Source organism: Solanum pennellii, chromosome 9 (genome assembly GCF_001406875.1).
Source record: "Solanum pennellii chromosome 9, SPENNV200".
Lineage (NCBI taxonomy): Eukaryota > Viridiplantae > Streptophyta > Magnoliopsida > Solanales > Solanaceae > Solanum > Solanum pennellii.
Window position 1 is genome coordinate 76,907,545 of NC_028645.1, and position 21,622 is coordinate 76,929,166.

General features: G+C 35.6%; 1 protein-coding gene across 2 annotated transcripts; it reads right to left on the reverse strand.

The window, feature by feature from the left end:
• Window positions 1–3,841: 3,841 nt before the first annotated feature.
• LOC107031620 (probable inactive histone-lysine N-methyltransferase SUVR2) lies at window positions 3,842–20,443 on the reverse strand. Of its 2 annotated transcripts, XM_027911819.1 has the most exons (11): window positions 20,367–20,443; window positions 19,098–19,322; window positions 18,924–18,956; window positions 18,348–18,813; window positions 17,909–17,951; window positions 16,821–17,871; window positions 16,391–16,656; window positions 15,711–15,777; window positions 15,562–15,612; window positions 13,474–13,570; window positions 3,842–4,210 (listed from the first exon to the last, which is right to left on the reverse strand). In XM_027911819.1, exons 2-11 carry the CDS (start codon window positions 19,278–19,280, stop codon window positions 4,191–4,193), a joined length of 2,277 nt encoding a protein of 758 aa, XP_027767620.1. In that variant the 5' UTR covers window positions 19,281–19,322; window positions 20,367–20,443; the 3' UTR covers window positions 3,842–4,190. The 2 variants fall into 2 exon arrangements, with proteins under 2 accessions (XP_027767620.1, XP_015088537.1); XM_015233051.2 differs by lacking the exon at window positions 20,367–20,443 and having other exon boundaries at window positions 18,912–18,956; window positions 19,098–19,295.
• Window positions 20,444–21,622: the final 1,179 nt, after the last annotated feature.

The window sequence follows — 21,622 nt, forward strand, 5'->3', positions numbered from 1 at the left end:
GGGGGGGGGGGGGGGGAGGGGAATAGGACCCCCGTAAAGTATGAGCGTGTAGTTGAGAATCCAGCTATAGGTTGGGGGGCTTATGGTCCTCTATATTAAAAAAACATATTACAACTGAGATACTTAGATATAATCTCACCCTTAAACACACAATTCCCAAACTTACGACCAGGATTTCTTGGAGTTCTCGATGTTCTCATTTTACAATACTCTTTCCATTTACAAACATCTGATTCAATTGAATATACAAACTTTCAGAATGGTTTGAGACATAACTATCAAATTTTAAAATCAAAATATAAAGTATAAAAAAGTAGAACATTAATGAAAGATTGTCGAGTGAAAGAGATATAGTTCACGTAAGAAAGAAAGAGATATAAATTCACGTGAGAAAGAAAGAGATATAGTTCACGTGAGGAAGAAAGAAATATAGATCACATGATAATGAAAGATATATAAAGGAAGAAATAAAAGGAACTGTAGTTCACCCATTTGTGGGCGAACTACCTTTAAAGTTGGTGTGATATTATTTTAGATGAAATGGGAGTTTAACGGGGATGACGGGGTTGAGGGATGTTAGTTATAGTTCACCCATATGAGCAAACTAATCTGTTTTAGTATGTTTTTACCGAGGGTCATTTTTGGTGTTTGGGGTTCAAAAAGTGTTTGTTTTGATGACATCAAGGAGGAAGAGACAGTGTCTCAGTGAAAGATTGTTCAATTACAATTTGATATTACCAGAGTATACTGATACCATCAATATGGTTGAGTGAATAGAACAAGGGGCAATAAGGTGAATAGTTTGGGTGTTCAATTACTGTTTGATACTACCAGAGTATATTGATACCATCAATAATGGTTGAGTGAATAGAACAAAGGGCAATAAGGTGAATAGTTTGGGTTGTTAATTCAATTTAGATAAATACTTTGCCATCTATATATGTTGTGTATAATGCATGTATTTTCTTTTATCAAGTCACGTCTTTATTTGCTTTTCAAAGAAAGGATAGATAGATGCTTCTCAATTTTGGTTAATTTCTTTATCTTTTAATACTTTAGAGCTTGTAATGATATGAAAATGATGTTTGTGTTTTAGGTTGCTCTAATCATAAAGAGTTAAAGCACAATGAAATTCTCCTCATCTTTTTGTGCTGTGAGTGTTTGCCTGGTAGATACAAAAAGGTGCCTCCATATCTTTCAGAATATATGCTTTGCTATTTGTTTATTATCTGCTTGATGAACTTTACATTTGGCTCTTGCAGGATTATGGTATTGATTTTGATGATCTTGAACATTCAGTAAAAGCATTTAGCTGCCATTGCAGTAGCAAGTTCTGCCGAAATATGAAACGTCCAAGCCGTAAGTAATGTTGGGAATGATCTCCTAGTTTTTATGGTTGGACTTTTTGAAAATTGTCGTAATAAGTTGTAAACTTGCCCAAATTCTCAAAAAAAAACATGAATTGTGCCAATCTGCAACTATTGGATCCAAAGAAGACAATTCTTTTTTAGTGTGTTTACAGTTTCTTAATGTAAGTTGGTAATTCTGCCATCCGAACAGATATTACCAATGGAATTGGTGTTATGGCTTGTCACTGGATTCCTGAAAGAAAATGCAGGATCAATAACTTTGTTGGTTCATTAATTTTCAGCAGATTCCTAGAAGGAAAATGCAGGGTCCGTAACATTGTTTGTTCGTTAAGTTTCAGTAGATTCCTAGAAGGAATTGCAGAATCAGTAATTTCATTAATGTTTACCGGTCAACAACAACAATATACCTAGTGTAATCACATAAGGTGGAGTCAATTGAGGGTAGAGTGCACACACCTTACCTCTACTTCAGAGGTAGAGAGGTTGTTTCCTATACACCCTTGGCTCAAGACAAAAATAGTCTACAAAAAAACGTAATGGAAGTATAAGGGACAACAAATAATAACAAAAACAACATATAGTAGTAGAATAGTATGGATGAACTATTATCTACTAATCTTCTACCCTAATTTGTCTCCTCCTAGTGTTGTCTGAGGCACGCTTAAGCCTTGAAGCGAAGCTCAAAGCGCGTTGAGCGCTTTGCCACACTTAATGTGCTCATTAATGATGTAAGTCATATTTTCCTTACGAGTAAGTCTTTTTAGGCAACACTAAACCATTGATATTTCACTATATTATTATTATTATTATTATTATTTTTCGTAGAACACAAAGACAATAGATCAATTTTCTTGTTATGTTATTCCAAGAATAAGAGCTACTTGTAGGTGTAAAATTGAATATACAAACTTTCAGAATAGTTGAGACATAACAATCAAATTTTAAAAAAATCAAAATATAAAGTATAAAAAAGTAGAAGACTAATGAAAGATTGTGGAGTGAAAGAGATATAGTTCACGTGAGAAAGAAAAAGATAGTTCATCTGAGAAAAAAGAGAGATAGTTCACGTGAGAAAGAAAAAAATATGTCACATGAAAAAGAAATATATAAAGAAAGAAATAAAAGAAATTGTAGTTCGCCCATTTGTGAACGAACTACCTTTAAAGTTGGTGTAGTATTATTTTGGATGAAATGCGAGTTAACGCGGATTACAGAGTTGAGGGATGTTAGTTATAGTTCACCCCTATGAGCAAACTATCCTTTTTAGTGCGTTTTTAGAGAGGATCCATTTTGGTGTAGAGTACAAAAAGTGTCCGTTTTGGTGCCTAACTCGTCCAATGGCATCAAGGAGGAAGAGACAATGTCTAAGTGAAAAATATTCAATTACTGTTTGATACTACCAGAGTATATTGGTACCATCAACAATAATTTAGTGAATAGAAAAAGGGGCAATCAGGTGAATAGTTTGGGTTGTGGGTCCTAGATAAATACTTTGCCTAATGGGACCAATTTGTGTAGTTTAGGTTAATTTTATCAATCGTTACGTTTTTTAAATAAAAAAATACTCATCGTTGAGTTTTTGGCTTAAATATGTCGTCCAATTAGTAAATAGCTCAAATATACCTTCATACCGGCAATTACATAAAACAAAATGATTCAATTTTTCCTTTAAACTATTGAAAACAAGATTGTTTTGCCCTCTATTTGAAGTTCAAGAAAAATATTCTTACTTGTAAGACTTAATCCAAAACTTAAAAAATTATGAAATTAATTTGACTATTTCAAAAGATTTTTTAATATAACGTAAATTTTACATTTTACATGAAAATTGTACGTAACTTAATTTTCCAACTAAACACTTTTTTATTGTTTTCTTTCAAAACCATTATACTTGCAACCCTTGACTAAAACTTGGGATAACTTAAAATTACAGTAAGTAATATAACATACCAATGTATAATTGAACCTGATTTCTTTTATAGCATTCTTAGAGTAAGTAAACAAACTCATTATTATCAATGTAGAAAAATAAATTTTAAATAGTAAGAAACATATACGATATCACTTTAAAAAATAAAAAAAGAACCAAAAGAAAGAAAGTCATGTCAATTGATGAATGAAAAATGTTTTTACCACCTTTATATGTTATTAATGGCAACACTGACCTACTTCAAATAGTTGAAAGACAAAATTGTTTTTGAACTATTTTGCTAGTTGAGCATTTTCTCTTTAGCCAAAAACACAACGATGAGCACATTTTTGAGCAAAAAACATAACGAAGAATAATATTTGACCTATTCAGGTAACAAACATTTATAGACAGGCTACGTTTACGATTCATACCTGGGTAGGAGCAGGTCAGCAGCATCCATCTTCACCAGTAAACAATAGAATATATAGTGAAAACATTTTGAGTTCAAATGAAACAAAATGGGCAGATAAAGAGCTTAATGAGAGAAGACATGAGAAAAAAAAGTTGCAGAAAAGGCCTAGTCTTCAATATGCTAACATCAGGCCATAAGACAAAAGGCCAAGTATTCTGGCATTAGTCCTATGGACCAAAACATCATTATATACAACCAAAATGCAGCTAATCCAGCTCTGAGTCACATCCTTGAAACTTCTATACAAAAATTGCGCTTTGATAGTGCCATTTAAACAACTATAAACACCGTTTAACACTGCATATGCACATCGGGCTATAACCCTTCAGAGATACAAAACATCACCTTAACTTAGTTCAAATAAAACAGCTTCGTGAACCGCCCAAAATCAGGAACGTGGCAAAAAAATACTTGGAGAAGATCACCATCTCAGGCTCTACCTTCTTGATCTAGATCCTACAGGTAGCAGCATACAAAGTGACTAATGGAACCAAATCTTAGCACAACATTCATGACTTCTAAGTATGAGTTAAGGCACAAACTCATGAAAAGTGATTGAGAGGATTATCAACCAGACCTTCAGTCTTTTTTTTTCCATTTTAACAATAAAGAAAATGAAACTTGGGCCTAACTCCACCCCAAAATTAGCTCAAGAAGTGAGGATTGTCCAAGCTATATTAAAGATCCATCACATAAACAATCGATGTCCCCACAATGCATGAACATATCCACCCATCCCGTAACAAACTTGCAAATTAACAAAACCGGGCAACTTTCTATTGCGGAAAGCTGTGTCAAAAATCAAAGAAAATATTGCCTTGCTCATTTTTACATTTCAACACATCACTATGCATAAAGGGAAAACCCCATTTTTAATTTTGGGGTGCATTTCTCTCAACATAATCACCAATTTCTCTCTATAAAGAAATGAAAAGGTTTTATCTTTTGGTTTTGTGGGTAAAATTTATCACTCAATAACTTCACCTAGAGCTTTTAACTTGACTTTGGTGGATATACATCTCTCTCAACACTTCACTTCCTTTCTCTCTATAAGGAAAATAAATGTATTCATTGGTTTGGTTTGATGGGTATATCTGTCTCTAGATTTCACCTGATTTTCTCATTTAAAGAAAACATAAGTTGGATTTGTTTGGTTGTGGGATGTAATTCTCACTCTATTGAGTCTATACTTTCATACGCTTCCTCTTTTAGAAAAGTAAAATTATTTTTGGTGCACATAAAAATTTCACTCACCTTCCGTTATTTATTTTTATTTAATAAGAAAAACGAAAGTTCACTCATTTCTATCTATGGATGGAAAGGAAGCTTTTATTTTTATCTTTCTTTCTCAACCTTTCACTTGTAGAAAAGAACTTTTTATTGTTTTGTCATGTATTTTTCCTCTAAATAAGTTCACCTATGTTTTCACTATAAAGATCAAGAACCTTTTTAACTAAAAATATAATTAACTTATCGAAAGAGATACTAAAACACAAACTCTCTATAAAGAAAAGATTTTTGGTAAATTTAGATGTTTAAAGAACTACAAAAAGAACAAGGAAATAATTTTGAATTGGCCGAGGCCAGGGAGGAGGGGGGGGGGTTGGTTATGACCAGTTGGTTGTCCATTTTGACCCAAACCGTATTATTTTAGTCAAGCAGTTTAGGTTAAAAGCTACTCCAGTCCGGAAAAAAGATGGATTTTTTAGCAATTTTCAAGAGCAAACACAACCTCTATTTTCTCTCTAGGATTAGACAGACTATTAACTTCAAATTATCATTCCTTTGGTGGAGTTACAATTGCTAATGAAATAGCAAAGACCAACCATAGACATTAGAATAAATAATTAGAAACTAAATCATCAATCAAGCAGTTTTTTTTTGCCTTGGTCATGGATGTATTGACGCGACAAATTCAAGGTGAGGTGCCATGGTGTATATTATTTGCATTTTGCAGATGACACAACTTTTATTGACGAGACTCGTGACAGAGTTGACACTAAGTTGGAGGTTGAAGACAAACCTTGGAGTATAAAGGGTTCAAGTTGAGCTAGACGAACACAAGTATTTGAAGTGCATGTTCAGTGATATGACGCACGAGGCTGAGTGATATGACACACAAGGCTACCGAGGAAGCGAGGTTTGATACACACGCCATCCAGAAGAGAGTTAGTCTCAAGTATCATGAAAGATTGATGAGGAGATGCACGGAGTCTTATGTGATAAGAAGGTGCCACCAAAACTTAAAGACAAGCTCTACAAGTGGTGGTTAACCATTATGGTGTATGGGGTGGAGTGTTGGCCAGTCAAAAACTCTCACATCCGACAATACAAGTGGTGGAGACGAAGATACTTTGATGGATGTGTGGGTCTAATAGGAGAGGTAGGATTAAAAATGAGGATATTTGAGACAAGGTGGAAGTAACTTTGGTAAAAGACAAGATGCGCGAAGCGAGGTTGAATTGGTCCGAGTATGTGATGAGGAGATGCACGGATTCTCCAATGCAGAGGGGCTATGAATGGATTTAGAAGAGGTGATTAGATAAGACATGACACAATGACAGCTTACGAGGACATGACCTTACATAGGAAGGTTTGGAGGACACAATGTTATCAAAAGCGAAAAGCACAGGAAAACTTTAAGGTCCATTGGAGCTTTAAGCGTGAAGCGCATATAGAGAGTGGAATTTAATGAAAATAGACGCAAACGGAGAAAAAATACAAATATATATATTTAGTCCAAGACTAGTTATTATAAAACATCATATCATCATATAATATTAAAAGTGGAAAGCTTCAAAGTGCAAAGTTCGATTACTATTGTACCCCTATAATAAATCAAAATAACCATCATATTTAATTAATTAATAAATTTTAAGTACACTAGGTTGGATTACATATTCAAGTGAGGAAATAAGAAGTTGCATGTTAAAACTAATTAGTTGTAATTCTTTTTTTCATCCGTTTTAGTTACTTACCCTTAATCCCTATCTTATATAGTTAATGCTAATAATACCTTTTGCAACCTCTTGAAATTCCTAAAAAAAAAAATCCACAAGTTCTTGCCTTATTTAAATTTAAGCTAAATGTTAATAATTTCACTTATAGCCTCTTCAAAATTTGTAGAGACACTCGCAATGTTTTTGGTTGCTTTAGTTAATGTTATGAATACCATTTACAACCTTCCAAAAATTTGTAAATGTAAAGAACTTATGGCATTGTAGTCGTTTTTGGCCCAATGTTTTCCTTCATCAATCCAACACAATCAAGGATGATTTTATATTTCCTCTAGTCATTAAACATCTTATATGAATAGACATCAAGCATATGCCTGACCCTCACCATTGGATGAAACAAACTTAGCAGGTATGCCTCTTCCACTTACATTTTGTTTTGTTACTTACAACTTAAAATTCTCACATATATCATACTCCCTCTATCCCATTTTATGTGACACCCTTTCCTTTTTAGCTTATCCCAAAAAAAATGTCACCTTACTAGAAATAATCTAACTTTAAAATTCTCTTTTACTCTTAAGGAAATGATTTCAGCCACACAAATATCTAAGACAGTGTTTTGGGAGGCGAGAAGCGGAAAAAAACGACGAGGGCTTGCTTCACAGAAGCGAGAAGCGTGAAGCAAAGCGCGCGCTTTTTTTTTAAAAAAAGCGACATTTAGTATAAAAACAAAAAAATATTAAATAACTAAATAGAGGTAATATAGTCTTAGATTAAAAGAAAATAGATAGTCAATAATACTCATAAGTCATAATATATAAAACAAAAAATAAAAAACATAATTAAATCACAAATACTCAAACTCCTATTCTTCAACAAGATCCTCAAACTCTTCAAGTACCATAACCAAGGGTTATAATTGGTCATTATCTTCATCATCATCATCATCAGAAGTGTCAAAAAATAAAAAAAAGAGCTTCTAGCATACAAATTGATCACAAAATAAAAACGAAAAAAAAAGAAGCAAAAGAATTGAAAAAAAACAGAGGAGGCAGTCAGTAATTGTGAATAGAAACAGAGCAGATCACAGCAGAGATGAAGAGAAGAAGAAGAAAAAACTACAGCAGTCGCATCGTGAAGAGAAAAGAAACTCACAGAGATGACGCAAAGGCGAAGATTGTATATTTCAGGAGAAAAGGAACTCACAGAGATGAACTAATAAGCATCGGTTAAAACTTACTTGCAGTCGCGGTCGAGGTGTGAAGAGAGACACAGTCTCAGTCGCGGTTGTGAAGAGAGAAGAAGCGAAAGAAGACTCGTGAAAGAAAAATTAAGTTATATTGTATATTTCAGATTTTTTTTATAAAAAAAACTAATTGTCGCTTTTTTATTAAAAGCGCGCTTTATTGTGCTTTTGCCTTAGTGTTGCTTCTCGCTTCTTTATCTAAAGCGAGCGCTTTTTTCAGATCGCATCGCCTCAAGAGAAAGAAGCGCACTGGTGTCGCCTCGCTTTGAAGCGCGCTTTTCACAACACTGATCTAAGAATTGTTTAAAGCAACAAATTTCAAAAGTCTTACCTTTTATGTCAGGTCTAAGGGTGCCACATGAAATGGGATGGAAGAAGTATTCCTTGGGAACTACTTCACAATGTCCAAAGGTTTCAGAGGAAAAGTTCAGCTCATATTTGCTTGTAGGGAATATTAAACTGAAGTATTAAGTGTATGTAGATTTTTTTATTTCAAAGTATAGGTAAGTGGCATATGTTTTGAATTGAATTCAAGGTACTTTCAGCTTGTACCGTTTTCATTTAATTATTTAATTACTCATTACGCTACCGTTTTGATATGATTCATATTGTTTGTACTACTTCCATGGGACACACATGCAATACACGTGTCAAGATACTAGTGAATGACAAATTTATCAACTAAGAATTTGAAAATGATACAATGTACATAATCAAATCTACTCATAATATTTATAGCATAATTATAGTATCTATAGAGATATTTTCTGAATTTATTTCCTTAGTTACTTGTGCACCAACAAATAGCTCTTATTCTTGAAATAATATAACAAGGAAATTGGTCTATTGTCTGTGTTTTACATGGTATCAAAGCATTACATGTTCTTTGTCAATTAGAAAGCTTGCCGAAATTCGATCAATGTACGTGAGTGAACTTGAATTTAGTTTCTGCCACCAACCAAAGAAGGACGGTCTTCTCTTGATCTATAAAACCATAGAAGCTGGTGTAGAAGCTCGTTAGTGGACCAAGCTTGGTCTGGCTTCCTTCTCCGACATCAGCTTGTCATTTCTAGTTGACTTGTGGTGATCCCCTAATTATAGGACCATTTTTTCTCGAGCAGAAAACCTTCAAAAAAAATCTGTAGACCCTCTTTGGTCAGGTTTGAGACTTCTCTGTTTGTTGCTACTTATACTTTATTATGGAAATTGCCTATGAGTGCAGCAGTGGAATTGTTGCTTGACCAACTTGTCATTTGATATTGTTTGTTGGGAGGCTATTTGAAGCTTATTTGGGAAATTATTTCCACAGAGCCATCGAGTTTGGCTACTATCCGTTTCTTTTTTATTGTGTTATTAGGTTGTTGTTTGTTTTTGGGGATTTTGAATCACTTTGACATATAGCTAGGAAAATGATAGATCGGTTCAAAGTTGTTGCTTCACGTTCATTATCCGACAAATTAGTTTTGGTCGAGGAGTTCGCCAACTTTTTTCAATATCAAAAATCGTTGAAGGAATCCGATCCGGTTAATTCCTTTGTTTAGGTCACATAAAACATGTCTCATCCGCTCTTCTAACAAATGGGTGAACGATTCAGGTAACGCAAATCATATGACAAGGAATCCTAATATTTTACTAGTTTTAGATCACACAAAGCAGCCTCTCTTGTTACTTTAGCTAATAGATCAACTTGTAATAGCGTTGGATTCAGTATTGTTCAACCAACCTCATCTATTACTCCGTCATAAGTGCCAAGTCTACCAAAATTGGCATTTGATTTGATTTTTGTTAGAAAATTTACGAGAGAACCTAATTGTTATATCTCATTTTTTTATCATTATTGTTTGTTTCGTGATCTTATAACAAATCAAATTATTGGAAAAGAACATGTGTCCGATGATCTTTATATCATGGATGAGTGGGAGTCTCCATCTATTTCCTACTCTAGTGTCGTGACTCCATTTGAGGCACATTATCGATTGGGTGATCCTCAGCTACCTTTGTTGAAAAAGTTTTGCCTTCAATTGCAAAATATTTCCTCATTGGAATGTGAGTCATGCCAATTTGCAAAACACTATCACATCTCATTAGGTCCAAGGGTTAATAAGACAGTTGAGTGAGCTTTTGAGTAAGGAAATTTTGACGTTTGGGGACTTGTCCCGTTGTTTCGAAAATTGGCATAAATATTGTCACATTTGTAGATGATTTTTCTTAAATGACTTAGATATATCATATGAAGAGCAAATCTAAAGTGTTTACTCCCTGATGCCATCTCTACTGCTTGTTTCTGATCAATCGCATGCCATCAACTGTATTAGCCAGTAAATGCCTTATAATATTCCTTTTCCAAATAAATCATTATTTCCAATGGAACTTAAAGTGTTTGGAAGCACGTGTTATGTTCGAGATGTTCGACCATCTATTAACAAGTTGGATCCTAAAGCATTAAAGCGTGTTTTCTTAAGGCTATTCTCGCCTTCAGTAGGGGTATGAATGTGTTGTTCAAATGAACTTGGTAAATATTTAGTATCAACTGATGTAGTACTTTCAGAGACTACACCTTTCTTTTATGCACCTCTAAGTTCTACAAGTCAGGGGGAGAAGACGAGTGGTTAGCCTATCAGGTTACTCGTGTTGTAACAGAACAATCAACTGATATTGTTCCCCAATCTTTTAGTTCTTAAATTGAGCATCTATCGACCATTATGCCTTCACAACCTACTCAATCTGGACCAGCAAGACCACTAATTGTTCAAGTTTACTCAATGAGGCAATGGATTAATGATACATACCCTACATCAACTCCATCATCAGACCCTTCTCCATTTGATCCTTTAGAAAATTTGGACCATCCTATTGCTCTTCGCAAAGGTACACGTCAGTGCAAATCCGCATATTCCATAGCTAGCTTTGTTCTTATGATCACTTATCTCCTGCATACTTGTTTGGTTGGCTCTCTAGACTATGTGACTATCCCTAAAACAGTAAAGAAACCTTGAATCATTCTGGATGGCATAATGCAATGCTTGAAGAGGTGCATGCTCTACATAAAAATCATACTTGGGATTTGGTGGAGTTACCCAATGGAAAGAAAGCAGTAGGTTACAAATGGGTTTTTACCGTCAAAGTCAATCCTAATGGTTCTATTGCAAGACGAAGGTTAGACTTGTGGCTAAAGGCTATGCTTAGACTTAAAGGGTAGATTATTTTGATACTTTCTCCCTTTTAGCTAAGCTCACCTCTATTCGTTGGTTTATTTCCTTAGTTGCTTCTCAACATTGGCCTTTACATCAACTGGATATCAAGAATGTTTTCCTTAATGGTGATCTCCATGAAGAGGTGTATATAGAGCAACCACTTAGGTTTGTTGCTCAGGGGGAGTATGGAAAAGTTTGTCAGCTAAGAAAATCCCTATATGGTCTAAAGCAGAGTCATCTTGCATTGTTTGGAAAATTTACGGNGTAGTTCAAGAATTTTGGTTAAAGAAGAGCAAATGTGATCACTCAGCCTTTTACAGACAATCAATAGCTGATATTATTCTTCTAATTGTCTATGTTGACGATATTCTGATTAAAGGAGATGATTGTACTGCAATTTCTTCTCTCAAGCAGTTTGCAATTTCTACATGCCAAGTTTACTTGAGACAACTAAAATACTTCTTAGGTGTAAAAGTAGTTAGAAGCAAGAAAGGGATTTTCTTATCTCGAAGAAAGTATGTGCTTGAGCTACTTGCAAAAACGGGTAAGTTGGGAGCAAACTATGGGTCACAACAATGATAACCTAGAAAGTTACAGAGGATGATGCTGACCCTTTTGATAATCTAGAAAGTTATAGAAGGTCAGTTGGGAAACTAAACTACTCATCCAGATATTCCCTATGCAGTCAGTATCTTTAGTCAATTCATGTTTTTACCAACAGTCAAACATTGGGCTATCTTAAAAACAAATTCTATGTATTTTGAAAGGAGCCCTTGGCCTTGGCATATTGTAGAGGGACCACAGACATACTAGTGTTGAATGTTTTGCATGTGCAAATTGGGCAGGATCAAGAATTGATACACTAGCTATTGCGTCTTTGTTGGTGGAAATCTAGTATCTTGGAGGAGTAATAAACAAAATGTTGTATATCTAGTGCAAAGTCCGAGTATAGAGCTATCGCTCAGTCCACATGTGAAATATTATGGATACAACACCTTTTAGCTGACGTTGGTTTGAATTCTTCTTTTCCAGCAAAACTTTGATGTGATAATCAGGTTACTCTACACATTGCCTTAAATCAAGTGTATCATGAACGGACAAAACATATTGAGGTTGATTGTCACTTTATCCTGTGAAGATTGAAGAGAACGTGATTTCTACAAACTATGGGAAGACGGGAGAGCAATTGGGTGATGTATTCACGAAGGTTTTGAATGGAGCTCGGGTGGAATATATTTGTAACAAGTTGGGCAATGATTAATATCTATGCTCCAACTTGAGGGGGAGTGTTACAAAATGTACATAATCATATCTACTCATAATATTTATATCATAATTATAGGTAGATATCTTTAGGGATCGTAGATTTATTTCGGGATATTTTCTGATTTTATTTCCTTATATAGATTTACTTGTACACGTAAAAGTAGCTCTTATTCTTGGAATAATATAACAAGGAAATTGGTACATTGTCTTTGTGTTCTACGGAAAATAATAATAATAATAATTATAATAATAATATAGTGAAATATCAATGGTTTGTTTTGATTAAAAAGGCTTACTCGTAAGGAAAATATGACTTACTGCATTGATGAGCACATTAAATATGGCAAAGCGCTCAACGCGCTTTGAGCTTCGCTTCAAGGCTTAAGCGTGCCTCAGACAACACTAAGAGGATACAGATTAGGGTAGAAGATTAGTAGATAATAGTACATCCATACGATTCTACTACTATATGTTGTTTTTGTTATTATTTGTTGTCCCTTATACTTCCATTACAGCTTTTTTTAGACTATTTTGTCTTGAGCCAAGGGTCTATAGGAAACAGCCTCTCTACCTCTGAAGTAGAGGTAAGGTGTGTGCACTCTACCCTCAACTGACTCCACCTTATGTGATTACACTAGGTATATTGTTGTTGTTGACTGGTAAACATTAATGAAATTACTGATTCTACGATTCCTTCTAGGAATCTATCGAAACTTAACGAACAAACAAAGTTACTAACCCTGCATTTTCCTTCTAAGAATCTGCTGAAACTTAAATGAACCAACAAAGTTATTGATCCTACATTTTCTTTCAGGAATCCAGTGACAAGCCATAACACCAATTCCATTGGTAATATCTGTTCGGATGGCAGAATTACCAACTTACATTAAGAAACTGTAAACACACTAAAAAAAATTGTCTTCTTTGGATTCAATAGTTGCAGATTGGCACAATTCATATTTTTTTTTGAGAATTTGGGAAAGTTTACAATTTATTACGACAATTTTCAAAAAGTCCAACCATAAAAACTAGGAGATCATTCCCAACATTACTTACGGCTTGGACGTTTCATATTTCGGCAGAACTTGCTACCGCAATGGCAGCTAAATGCTTTTACTGGATGTTCAAGATCATCAAAATCAATACCATAATCCTGCAAGAGCCAAATTTAAAGTTCATCAAGCAGATAATAAACAAATAGCAAAGCATATAATCTGAATGGTATGGATGCATTAGGCAAGCACCTTTTTGTATCTACCAGGCAAACACTCACGGCACAAAAAGAGTACACGTTGAAATGGTGAACCACCATTAGTTACTAATATTCATGTCATAATGGAGTAGTCAGTCATCCCCACTCCTTGGAGCAACAATTTCTGTATTACTGACTCACTTCAATTGGTAAGTTTGAGCATTTTCAAATTACTGCTTATGTTTTCTATCAATGTTATCAACAAAAATTTCATCTAATTATGCTGCTTCTTGGCATATTTAGGACATAGCTCAGTGTTATTGACTATTGCAATATTAAAAACACAGAAAGTTGACATTTTGAATTAACTCTCAAAATCAGGGGCCTAAATATGATTTCACTCCATTAACGATCTACATAAGTAATCATAATTCCCGAGTAAAGAGGAGACTTTCATTGTGCTCAACTCTTTATGATTAGAGCAACCTAAAACACAAACGTCACTTTCATATCTTCAAGATATATCACATCATTACAGGCTCTAAAGTATTAAGAGAGAAAGAAATTAACCAAAATTGAGAAGCATCTACCTATCCTTTCTTTGGAAAGCAAATAAAGACGTGACTTGATAAAAGAAAATATATGTGTTATACACAACATATATAGATGGTTTTTTCTAACCTGCTGCATAACATCATTTCCTTTTTTTAATTATAAAAGCAACCCTGCGAACACACTAACAACACCTTGATAGGAGGGTCTTTATTGTCTTTTTAACCAGAACTCTGAACCCAATTATCTTTTCCCTCTTTTCTTCTCACCCCCCTCAATTGTAACCCAACTCTGGTTGTATGACAAGGATATCGGGAGATGCCGTACTGCGGACTTGCCATCGATGATGGAATCAAGACTGCCAATAGTGGCCCTTGTTGTACCAGTCCCTAAATAGTTTTTACCCAAAATCTAAACTCACCTCATCTCTGCTTAATAAATTTTGCTTGAAACATGTCTCCCATGGATAATATCCCCAAATTTTCTTTCTAAAGTACTGCATCATCCATTTCTTTTTTCCTTCAATGAGTATACCCATGAAAATACATTTGAACTAAACAATCTTTTCTTGAATGAAAACAACTGGAGAAAAAAACTTAGGAGATGTATTCTTAAATGTGATCTTAAAGTTGATATAATAGAAAAGTAACATTTGCCAACAAACCAGGAAGCCAAATTCTCAAACTCTGCTGAATTGAAAGAAGGAAATTCTGAAATGACCAAGAAGCCTTCTCGATGAATATTTATGTAAACTAAAATGCGAGTACAATGTTGACCTACTATAGCATGTAGTAGGTTAGCAAGGCCCTATAAACATACAAATTCCATTAATTTTGTTTTCCTATTTGTTTTAGTGGGGTAGGACACAGGGTTTTGGGCATAATTTTTTCTTTGATTTGAAAACTCGTTCAGACATTTCTGCCTAAAGCCTTATCAAGTCACTCTTTTAGTTTTTTATACCTTGTTAGGTGGACAAGCAACTTCAGCACAAATGGTTGCTGTTTTTATGGACATCAGCTGCACAATACTAAAATAGGGCCTCCTCCCAACTCTCAAGTCTAGGGGCCAACCAAATATATATGTAGCAAAAGTCTGTTGAGAAAAAATGTGGCTTTTTCCAATGAAATGAAAATTGGATTCATGTAACAGGAGAAAGATTTCCCATTTCTTAGCCAAGGAGATATGTGGCCATGAAATAGTGATTAAGAGGAAGAGAATTGTCTGCGCGACATAGGCTCAATGTAAATGGAATTGTCAGCACACTGATCAGAAAACACATAAAAGTTGCTCCGAAGCAAACCAGACCAGTGTACTTATAGCAGTAAATCAAAGAGCAACAAAACAAGCGCATATTGATACAATGAACCTGAGCATGTGACAATGAAATAAAGCCTACTCACCCAAGTGAGCTCCTCCATTGCCTTAATCTTTCTTGTAGTGAAAAAAGCAAGCTGCAAGAAGCAATCATATGAAATTATCCAACAAAGCTATCAATGTGAAGGAATGGCTCTTGACGATGAAATGAAGTTAAAAGATCCAGGGAGCATACATGATAGTAGTGGTGATCAGGAGTCTCTATTTCAACTGGTATTTCAACCAAATTTGAATCGAAGCATCTGGACCAGAACAACAAATTAAAAAAGTAAATGCATCAACATATGTTCCCGACATCTATGTATCATTAAACATCATCCAAATACAAAATGCATGGTTCTCTTTGCCCTCTTTCTTTATTGTTTGTTTGTACATTTTTGTTTTTGAATATTCTTAAATGACAAGGATGCAAATTGCCAGGCACAGTCTCTCCGGTCTGCCAAAGGCGAAGTAGTTAAAGGAGCTAAACGTGGGAATGTAAGAAAAGAAGCATGAAATGAGCAGAATTTATTTATAAAACAGGATGTGGATGTTTAATGGGAAGGATATTGAACAGTTGACACTCAATAGTGGGCTTTACTTGACGTGCAATATGAATTATCAATTTTTGGTTTTTTGTTAATTGTGAAAAAGGAAGATTGCGTGAATTTGAAAAGTAAGGGAAAAATGCAGAAGTTTCAAAGATGCACTGAAATCTAGTTCAAAGTCAAGTAGGAGACTTACCTGAGGGCAAGTGCACAGAAATTTAGACCCAAATTCAATCAGATTGCTGTTTTTGTTTTTAATGACTAAGCCCACCCAAGCTAGAGAGATACAGAAAAAGATAAAACTTGGGATCCATCTTCACGAACTTACCTGTGATTGATGAACCTGGCAACATTCCCATAAAATGTAGCATCCAAACAAAGAGCCTCTTCATCCTTTAGGACACCCTCTGAACCCCAGTCAGCATCCAGCAGGGCTGGATAAGAATGTTCCTCCCCATTGGGGCTCCGTGCAACACGATCAAAGAGTTCTGTGTTGGTCAGAACCTCTCCAATATATTCACAGACAAAAGCACCTCGGGGAAGGTCTTCAAGGGTCCGCAAGCCCCATCCTTTCCCTTCCGGAGTCATAAAGACCTGAAAGTAGAGGAACAAGTATAGAGCAAGTTAATAGTGGAAACCCAACTATGGTTTTGGAAGGAGCTTGTGGAACTCAAAGGACGAGCACAGTAGCAGTTAAATTTAAGGCATTAACTATTATGAACGTGATAAAATACAAAAGCAACATACACATGTCGTACCTGTAACTTATGGCTTATTCCTCGCTGTACTACACGGTTGCCACATTGTTTACTACAACCACATTTCCACCAACACTCTTTTATGAAGTTTCTCACCAGATGACCTTTACAAGCTTCTATAATGTCCTCATTTTTTGATCTTTCCAATGGGCACACTTTGCAAAATAACTGGCAGTGTTTCTTGGGGTCACGATTCATGGAAATACATTCTTTAAGAAACTCTTCTTTAATAAGACCTTCCTTTGTGTAGGCAAAATCACCGCCGGTTATGTGTGCACAAGCACAAGGTGTGGACAATGATAAACAATCACCAGAGCAAGTTGAACAACTATTATCATCTCCAATACGAGCCAGAGAAAAGTTTACATATGCATTCTGGAAAACCACATTGGAAGCTATGTAGTGAAATGATGGTGGCTGATTGCTATTAACTTCATTCACCAAAGAAATTACAACATTTTCTTGCCCCTTGGTTATATCAATGACTTCAACAGACACAACATCACGTGGAGTCGCTTCACACGAAACCATCTGACCAGCTTGAATGCAATCTTCACCAATGCGAGGAGGAGAGCGTGGGGTTATCTTTGGTTGAGCATCCCCAGCATCAATTTCAAAATTCATACCTTCATTTAAGGAATCAACGGTCATGCTTCTCGAGCCAAAATCATTTTCTGCAGCAACATCTGTGGTTGATTGCAGTTCAGGACTATGTTGCGTTCCCAGTTCCAAAACACACTCACACATGTCTTTCATCAGCTTCATTAGAGAAAAGTTAGGGTCCATAATTCTGTATGATTTAAGACATTTAAGCTCCACCATCCTCAGAACTGATTCTACACTCGGCATATGGAAATCTGATGATCTACAAAGAGCTGGGTCACAGCTAATAGAGATTTTTACCTCTCCAGATGGTGAGGAGGCAATATCTCCATCAACGTGACATCTATCCTGGACTTCTATCAGCTCACGACTGGTTGTCATTACATTCAATGAAGTCATAATGCCTGAATCCCTTACACTTCTTAGGTCTATCGCTGAAGGTTCAGACCTTGAGGTGTTACCACTTGAAGTATCTCCCTTGTNACCTTGAGGTGTTACCATTTGAAGTATCTCCCTTGTTTGACGGCTCTGCAGAATCAAAACAAAGCCATTTAGAAGGGAAAACTTTGTAGATGTTCCCAGGAAACGAATATCACAGACCAAGGAAGGTACAATAGTTTATGAACAGTGTAGCTCAATTTATGCACAATGATCAAGATCCCACGCAGAGATCCACCAAGATGTCAAAGTTTAAATTTGTAATCTCCATAGCTTCTATAAGACAAGAACTGTCCAAATATATTGGTATACTTCCAGAATACGAAATGGGTAAACTATGTAAACCAATCTAGTTATATCTTGTATTCATTCCTAACTCCAGTATAGAGAAACAAAATTGTATATTGGCCAAGGAAGATTTTGTAACCAAGAAAAATAATTTGTGACACGGTAAATATCAACATTTGGCCATCCAAGATTAAATACCTGGGTGAATAACAGCAATAGGAACCTCAAACTGTGGCATATCATCAGTATATAGTTCATCCTTAGGCTTGATTAAAGCAAGGGATCCCGACATCTTCTGTTTAGAGGACAATTCTCCACCTGGTTCTGTCTTTGGCTCATTGAGTTTTGATGCATGGGAAGATTTAGCAGAAACCGAACTCTGACCCTTGGACGTGATTGGAGATGTTTGAGTTTCGTTCAACCTGAGATTTTTCCTAACAGAACTAGGATTTGCTTCCCCTTGTAATTGGTTCTGATAACGAGGTCCAGATAATTCACCTTCCTCCTCCCGCCTAGGCCTTTTAAGAGAAGTCCCGGCACTAGAATTGTTAGAGGAAGGTGAAGCTTGACCTTCTTGAAATCTTAATCGCAATCTCTTTAATGGTCTTTCAGGCTCCTCGTACACTGCTTCTTCCTCTAAAACTTCCTCTCGCTGCACGAGCGGCTAAGGGACCAATAAAGTACAATGGAAGTGGGTAAGGAAAAAAAAACAGATCCTATAGAAATTACAGGGAGACTTAGATTGAACACATGAAAACATACCAAAGCACGTACTTCATTATTTTCAGGCTGCTTATGTTCTGCCACCTGCAATAGGATGTCAATCAAGAGAATTCAGACTCCATTGAGCACATTTAATATTTTCTAAGGAAAGAAGAAAAACGAAGCTCTGACTTGACAAGAAAAATGAGAGAGAAAAGCGAAAAGAAAAAGATGGACTGGTTGAACCTCTGCATCCTCGTTTTCAAATATAGCATCTGCAAGTGCTCTATAATTTTCCTCTTCAATAAGCTCCCAATTTTTGTCATATAGTTTCAGAAGGCTCTTCAAGATTGGCTTCACCTTTTCCTCAGAGATGCCAATACTTTTCATAGCACGAAATGCCTTTTTTACTCTTGGATTGACCGGCATTTTTATTGGATTTAAATGCCGACCTTTAAATTACTCGTGAGCCTACAAAAAAGAGAGTATATATGAGAAAGAATCAGAGACAGAACTTGAACAAGGCTTTCAGTCATATGTAGATGAGGATGTTGCATGATATGACAAATATACCCTCTCTTCTGGCCACGGTGATCAGCCTGCCTTTTGAAACCCCCTCCCCCCCGCCCAACAAAAAAAATCCACCCACCCCTCTCCACAAGGTCCGCAACCCAGAAAGGAAGGGAAAAGGGGGTTAAGGATACTAGGAAATATTATCTCAAGTGTGAGCTTAAAACATGGAGATTTATTGCTTTACCACCCACACAAGAGCATCTCTCTGTTTGTGAGCATATTCTAAAGCTTTACCATAAATGAGTATATTGTACATCTAAGACTACTCAAAGGCCAAAACAAGTTGTTTATTTAACCTAGGGAAATCTCATCTATCCTAGCCTTGGTGGACAGAGCTACCTAGTACCTATTGTTGGTGGGAGGTACCACATATCCCGTTGTCTCAAGTTCAAATCCTAGCGGAGACTAAAACACTAGTTAATTCTTCCTATCTATCCTAACCTTGACGGACAGAGTTATCTGATACATGTCGCTACGAGAGCTAGGAGGTGTAATTAGTCGAGTTGCACAAAAGCAACCCAAACACATCGAAAAATCACCTAGTTTTGTTGGCGATGATTCAATTCCCCATTTTGTAATTCCCTTTCCCATTTCCCCTTTCCCTACCCCCAATTTTATCTTTTTTACAAAAAAGGAAGGAACACCCAAAATGGACACATAATCATAAACATTCCCAAATTAAATTGAAATTCAGCCAGTTCAAGGCAAACCAGTACTGGAAACATTGAAAGCATCCTTTTCTACTATAACAAGTTATAGAAAAAATTTTAACAAATCACCAACAAACAGATGTCTCCGCAGATGAACCCTAACTTAGACAAACCACAAATGCAGAACTTCTAGCCAAAAAAATTGAACAATCCAATGAACAACAGATAATTGATTTCAGCTTGAAAAAAGGGGAAAAAAGGATCAAATGTAGGGCAGAGAAAGAGAACTTACAAGCATGAAACTGAGGGAGTCGGAGAGTCCGAAGAATGAGATTGAGACAGTCGATATACCTGAGATAGAGACTGAAAACTATTATAGAGAAGAAATAGGACAGATGGGGGAGAGCGTGTAACCACGTGGCTGAATATTAGCGCGTATATAGGGAAACTCAAAGACCCATATAGATACTCGATTGCTATGTACTAATAGCACTGCTACTACTGAGGAAATTACACTAGGCCCAGACGGTCAAGTGGCGCGTGGTGTCACGTTTGACATACATTTGATGATGTTGATTATGGTGATCGGTGGAAAGAAATTGTTTGAGTGTCTAAGTACACAATTTATATTCGTGCTTGAATTTGTTTGTTCTAGCTCAAACTAGACTATTTTTGAGAAATTATAGGTCCCGAATGGGAGAAGAATATGTAGTTTGATCTTGTATAAAGTTGAACAAATATACGTATAATTATATGATATTATACATATAGGATATCACCTAAAATATCGTGTAGGATGTGAATTGTTACATAAAATGTCAATAAGGACTTATGTATACATTTGTTCAACTCTTTACAAATTTAAGTGTCTATTGTATTGTCACGATTCAAATTCATCGGGTCGTATGGACACCTATTCTAACACCTGGATAGGAGAACCTTTATCACTAATTTTGAACTAAAAAACCGCGGAAGTGGATAAAAAATCAACAAATCACTTATTTGATTCTGAAAACAACTTCTAGTCTTAACATAATACAACTTGTCTTTGAAAATATTCGTAAATCATCCGTAAGAACTAGTCTAAACAAGTACAAGAGCTTCCAAGAGAATACAAATTAAGAAAATAAAACACAACTCTTTCCAAGAAAAGATGAGTAGGAGTTGTTGCATATCATCATCGTCTTCACCTAAGAAACATCACACATCATGCAACCAAACTATGTCAAGTAGCACAATAAGAATAGTATCAGTACAAATAATATATATTGATAGACATTGTTAGTCTATTAGAATTAACAACATAATAGCATGTAGATAATCAAAAGATAACATAAGACTTGAACTATCCACCCTCGGTCTTTTATCCACTGATTCCCATCACCTTGGATTCATACACTATATTCCTAAGTTCACTCAAGGATTAATATGTGATAAATACAACACAATATATAAACTTGATCCACTCATAGAACCAACATATAGAGAAAATATATGTACCAAGTGTGGTACCCGATCTAACAGTCAATTAGAGGTGGGTGTTCGGTT